The sequence below is a fragment of the Plectropomus leopardus genome, unplaced genomic scaffold (assembly GCF_008729295.1).
Source record: "Plectropomus leopardus isolate mb unplaced genomic scaffold, YSFRI_Pleo_2.0 unplaced_scaffold20862, whole genome shotgun sequence".
In the NCBI taxonomy this organism is placed as follows: domain Eukaryota; kingdom Metazoa; phylum Chordata; class Actinopteri; order Perciformes; family Serranidae; genus Plectropomus; species Plectropomus leopardus.
This window is the reverse complement of record NW_024622564.1, coordinates 1-6,168: the sequence shown is the minus strand read 5'-3', so window position 1 is coordinate 6,168 and position 6,168 is coordinate 1. Positions and strand designations below refer to the sequence as shown.

The 6,168-nt window shown below is 41.6% G+C and overlaps 2 protein-coding genes across 2 annotated transcripts; one reads left to right on the top strand and one right to left on the bottom strand.

The window, feature by feature from the left end:
• The first annotated feature begins 1,948 nt into the window (after window positions 1-1,948).
• On the top strand, window positions 1,949-2,872 carry LOC121965608 (olfactory receptor 11A1-like). Its single transcript, XM_042515743.1, has one exon. It carries the CDS (start codon window positions 1,949-1,951, stop codon window positions 2,870-2,872), a length of 924 nt encoding a protein of 307 aa, XP_042371677.1.
• Window positions 2,873-5,455: 2,583 nt separating this feature from the next.
• Window positions 5,456-6,163, bottom strand: LOC121965610 (olfactory receptor 52N5-like; the record flags this gene model as incomplete). The annotated part of the gene is made up of 1 exon (XM_042515745.1): window positions 5,456-6,163. A coding segment is annotated over one exon (708 nt), but the record flags the coding sequence as incomplete, so codon positions are not given.
• Window positions 6,164-6,168: the final 5 nt, after the last annotated feature.

Below are 6,168 nucleotides of genomic sequence, written 5' to 3'. Positions count from 1 at the left end.
TTTGGTATGGACACGTAGGTCTTTTGCACCGGGCGGCCAGGTTCCATCTCTCTCCTCTTCCCTGCCTTTCTCTATGCTTTAGCCCGAGGGGGTGGGGACTCCTTCGGTTTAGAGGGGCTCTGGGCAGGCGTGGAGTCCGCCTGAAGGTCTGATGCTCCTCACTTTAGTAATGGACCTTTTCGCTTCTCTTGTCTCTGGCATTCAACCTTTGCAGCTTCATTCACGCTCTCTTTTAGATCTTCATCTGTTACAGTCAAATCGCTGAGGCGGGGCAGGATTCAGACTTTACAGAGCCACTTAGCAGTCCAGTGTCAGTTAAGCGAAGGAACAGAATGGCCGCTCTGCTGTACTGCTCATCAATTTCCTCATTTGCTGCTTTCCAGAACAGTTTCTCCTGACGCTCAACTGCACGAAACACAAAGTTCAGCATTTCTCTGGGTTCTTGGGAGATATTTAGGAGCTGGTGGAAGCTGTCTACGTTATGGTGGCCCCCAACTATTGATTTGTCTTTTCAAACACACAGTGTCACAAAAGCATGTAGGTGGAATAAGGCAACAAAAACACGTAGTTGGATTTAGCCCCCCCGCACCCTCCCACCCCCCCAAAAAAACATATTACGGTTTAGGAAACAAAAACATGTATTTTGTTCAAAGCGTGTCATGAGTTTCAGGAAAAAGAGTTGTTTGTTTTGGAGAGATTAAACTCCCGTACAGACGTGAGAGAAGCCGCTAAACCTCCCCAAAAACACGCGACGAGCATTCACTAAGCAGTAAAATGGTGCAAATGTTTGAGTGGTTTCAGCGTCAGGCTTGCGTTACGTCACGTGGCTCACCACAGACGAATATGGCATTTTATGTTACAAGATAAATAACAATAAAAGTTTGTGTGACGTAATGTGGAAATACTTTTTTAAATCATGGAAAATGTCTTGTTATTGCAAAAAAATGTTGACGTTATTACCTGCTACCTGATAAAGTTTTCTTTTTTTCCTGGCATGGCAGCAAGATGCTTCAGTATTAATTAACATTTGGGGAAAAAGTATTCTTTTGAATTGTTGTTAAATTTGGTTATGGGATGTTGAAAAGCCCGCTCCGGCTCACGAGTGTCAGTAAAGCAGTGAAGTCACATGAAAAAAATTCATGTTTAGAGCTAATTTACTTGAATAAACTTCAGTCGTTAAAATGTCAGTTTCCGTTCGGTGATTCTCGCGATACAGTATTTACATTTCTGATGCTAACCTGCTCTGAACGATTTCAAAGAAACAGCCGAGGGAGAAGTTGAGCGGCGAGGTGAGGCGAGCACGTGCTCACGGCTTTCTGCCTCGTCTGTCTGGAGCCCGAAAAACAGACTTTCAGGATCTTTATATACGTGTAAAAGATCAAAATGATGAGACCAAGTACTGCGGTAAACATGTAAAGGAGTCCATGGATGTTATTTCCTATGGTGACGGAGCGTTTCCTGTGGCGGGATCGCGGTGTGACGGGGCGTTTTCCTGTGGCGGGATCGCGGTGTGACGGGGCGTTTTCCTGTGGCGGGATCGCGGTGTGACGGGGCGTTTCCTGTGGTGACAGAGCGTTCCTGACAAAAAGGAAAGAGAGAGGGGGAGAGAGGTGATATTAAAATAACGATAGGTGTGAAATCACTAAATGCAGTCTGATGATGTTGTGGGTGTTGATAAGAGTCCATGCGTATATCGATAGTGGAGGCGTGGCTCATAATAAAGGCAGTAGAGAGTCGCGTCATGCACGATTACGGCATCGGTGCGACCAGGACCCACCGCACAGGCGCAGCTTCAGACGGGACCACGGCAGCGGCCGAAGATGTTTGTTCCAGCTGTTTCCTCACTGACTGCTGTTCATGTGAGCTTCGTGTTTACCTCTAAAATCCCACCAAACAAGCTGAGGCCGCTTATGTTTTTACAGATTCATGAGAAGAGGTAACACAAGCGATGAACTCCACTCAGGTTTCATATTTCACGCTCGCCGCTTACTTTGACGGCGGATCTTTAAAGTACTTGTATTTTGTGATTGTTGTGATTTTGTATGTTTTCATCGTGGCAGCGAACGTGTGTGTGATCGTGGTCATCTGCGTGAACAGAAGCTTACATGAACCTATGTACCTTTTCCTGGTCAGCCTGTGTGTGAATGAGCTGTATGGTAGTTCAGGGTTGTTTCCCTTCCTGCTGCTTCAGATCCTCTCTGACCTTCACACCGTTTCTGCTGCAGCTTGTTTCCTGCAGGTTTACTGCGTGCACACGTACGGAGCTGTCGAGTATCTGAACTTGGCCGTCATGTCTTATGATCGATACCTGGCCATCTGTCTCCCTCTGCAGTATAACGCTCGGATGACGTTGAGCAGGGTGGGCGCCCTGGTGGCTCTGACGTGGTCGTACCCGTTGCTCGCTTGTATCGTGGTCATCTATCTGAACTCTCAGTCCCGGCTGTGCGGGAGCGTCATTCACAAAGTCTACTGTGACAGCCACTCGGTGGTGAAGCTGGCCTGCTCAGACGCTCACGTGGTTAACGCGTACGGGCTCGTTGCGTCTTTCGGCACGATCTTCGGGGCTTTCGCGTTCATCCTTTACACCTACGTGAAGATTCTCCTCGTCTGTTTTTCCGGCTCCAAACAGACACGTCAGAAAGCCGTGAGCACCTGCTCGCCTCACCTCGCCTCGCTCTGCAACTTCTCCGTCGGGGCGAGCTTTGAGTTGATCCAGAGCCGCTTTGATATGAGCAGCGTGCCCAACGTACTGCGAATATTTTTGTCCTTGTACTTCCTCACCTGCCCGCCGCTCTTTAACCCCGTACTGTACGGCCTGAACCTGTCCAAAATCCGACTCATAGGCAAAAGTCTGCTGCCAAAAGTGGGCTAGTAATATTGAGTTTTCTATAAGATCATTAATAAATGATAAATCTGTAAGTCAGTCAAAAGTCAGTGGTTATTTTAGTCGTTAATCCTTTGGAATCGGAGAATTTAGGACTGACTTCTTTCAAAAATACGGGAAGAAGAAGAAATGACTCAAAATGTGCCAGAAAATTAGTAAAATGTGAAAATGACCTGAAAAGGAAGAAAAGAGAATTAAACAATGAAAAGAAAAGTGAAAAGTTTTTTTAAAATCATGATAAATGTGTAACATGATTTTCCCCCTAAACTTTTTCTCTTGCTTCAAAAAAAAAAAAAAGTCTACTAATCATTTGCATTTTTTGGAGCATTTCTCCCCAAACTCATTGACTTTTTTCCATGTTTAAAAAAAAAAGAATTGCACCAATATGCTCGGAGTTCAAAGGGTTAAATATTTGTGACTGAAAGCTGCACAAGAAAAGTGGCTCCAGGTTTCAAAGGGTTAAATACAGTGAGACAATAATAATTGTAAGTGCTGGGATTACTGTTATTTGAACTGTTATTTGAACAGTTTGTTGCATTTTTGAATAAAGTGGTGTAAATACGGAGGAGCGAGTCTTTGGAACGGGCGACTTCACGACAGTCGGTTCGTACGCCGACTTTATTATTCCGGAAACGTCTGAGACGAATCACAACACTTCACTGATTAACCGCATTTCACCTCCTCAATACAAACTTCTGGTCATTGGTAGATTTTTATCGACTTCGCACGACCCCTTTGCTTGAAATTTGCATCAGTTTTTGTATTTCTGGTTTTCTTTTGTACGAATGATTTTAGTTTTTGAAGTCAGGAGGATCTGTGAGCCGTTTTTGACCTCTGACCTCTCCTGCTCGGTTTTTAATCTTTAATCTTCTGTGTTTTTTCTGTACGTGTGCAAATAAAAACTGAACTGATCTGATGTCACGTTTTTGTTAATGATGAGCAGATGATCTGTTAACTTCTCAGAAATGATAAAAAAATAAACCGACACCTTTTTTCACTCAGATAATGTTCGTAGAAGCTCGATTGTTTTTATGAATCATCTAACGAGGTGAGTTCATCATCAGCCCAAATCCAAAATAATATTTAGGGACAGTTTAGAAAATAGTTTACACAATGTTACAAATATCTACTCTGCCGTCTCTGACGACAACGTTACTCATTTTTTATTCATCTTTCTTTGCTTGGAAATAAAGTCATTCTTTTAGCCCCAATTTTGGAAAAGTGAAAAAGCTGCCGTTATTCCTCCGACACGTAATAACCTGCAGAGAAACACACCTGATATTTTTTATTGATTTCGAATGAACTTTGCGCTGCAGGCCAAAATAACACAATCAGCTCGACATTAACGCGCTTCAGACGTTTCCTCAAATCACAGCTGAGAAATAAATCAAAATCACCGACATTAATATCTCATGAATGATTCAACCGTGGCTCCTTTAATTTACTGCTGATAAACAATGAAATGATAGAAATCATTTTTGCCACAATGTTTTGCAACACACAGCAGCAGTAATTTTAGGATTTAACTGTTTACGATCCAGAATATCACCCAAAGATTCGGAGAATCTCTGCGCGTAAACTGTGACCTTTGACCCCCACGGCTGCATTGACGACTGTATGAAGGAGATCAGCCGCTGATTTTTACCCGCTCAAAGCGCCGTTTCTAACGAAAACATTTTTTTAACTTTGAGATTTCTTTGAGATTTTTAATAAAAACGTTTGGAAGATGTGTTTTCACGTACGTTTGTGGCTATTCTTTTATCTTAAAATGTTTTCCCGCTTTATTTTATTTTATTTTTTGCAGTTTTCAAAGAAAATATTTTGTCTTGTTTTTTCTTAAAGTATCAGGAACATTTTTTAGAAATGTTTGGGGATATTTAGGAAAACTCCTTTTTTGAGATTTTTAATAAAAAAAAAACATGACGCAGCGTTTTTTGGCGTTTTTTTTTTTTTTTTATCTTAAAATGTTTTCCACACTTTTTTTATGACAATTTTCAAAGAAAATATTTTGTCTTTTTTTCTTTCTTAAGGAATTAGAAAAGAAATTCTATAAACGTTTGGGGATATTCAGGAAAACACTAGCGATTATTTTTTGCTTTTAAATTTTTTGAGATTTTTCATTAAAAAAATAAAACATGACACGTGTGTTTCATTTAAAAATTTGGGTGATTCATTTATCTTAAAAAGTTAACCTCACAGCTGGAGCGTCACTCCTGTGGAAAACTGGTTGAAAAACGATTAACCCTTTGAGACTTGAGCAAATGGGCTTCATTTCTTAAAAAAAAGCAGAATAGAAACAAGGAAATAACCTGAAAAAAGCATTTATTATTCCAAACATAATTTTGAATGTGTACATTTTCCCCTCGCTTCTTAAAAATATGTTTTTACATCTGCACGTCTGTCAGTTTGTGGAAAACGTCTCAGCAGGTTAATCATTGACTTTTTTTCATGCTTTTGAAAGAAAAACACCAGTTAGCTCAGCGTTTAAAGAGTGAAATTCTGAGTAAATGTGTTTAAAATGATAACACGATGCACAGAACAAATCAGACATCAGAAGTGTGTCATTGATCCTCACGGGGAAATTACGGTTCGATGCAGTCGCTCTGACGCCAGCACAGAGGCTATCTGCTGACCGCTGACACGAATCACATTTTTGCACAAAACACGGATTTTGGACAGTTTCAGTCCGTACAGTACGGGGTTAAAGAGCGGCGGACACGTTAGGAAATACAAGGATAAAAAGATGCGCAGCATAATGGGCGTGTTGCTCATGTCAAACCTGCTCTGCACTATTTCAAAGCTCGCCCCGACAAAGAAGTTGAGCAGCGAGGCGAGGTGAGGCGAGCACGTGCTCACGGCTTTCTGCCTCGTCTGTCTGGAGCCCGAAAAACAGACTTTCAGGATCTTTATGTAACTGTAACCGATCAAAGATAAAGTCCACGAGACTGTGAGAAAGATGTAAATTAGTCCATACGTGTTGTAGACTGTTGTGTCATAACAGGACATTTTAACGATGAGGTAATAGTCACAGTAAACTTTATTGATAATGTTCCCACAGAGCTGCAGAGGAACGATAATCAAAATCAAAACAGCAAATACAAGAAAAGGTGAGAACCAATTTAGAGCAATAAGCAGGAAAACCTTTTTAGTGGTCATGCGTGTCTTATACTGCAGAGGGAAACAGATGGCCAGATATCGATCATAAGACATGACGGCCAAGTTTAAAACTTCAATGTTTCCGTACGAATACAGACAGAAGATCTGCAGGAAACAAGCTGCAGCAG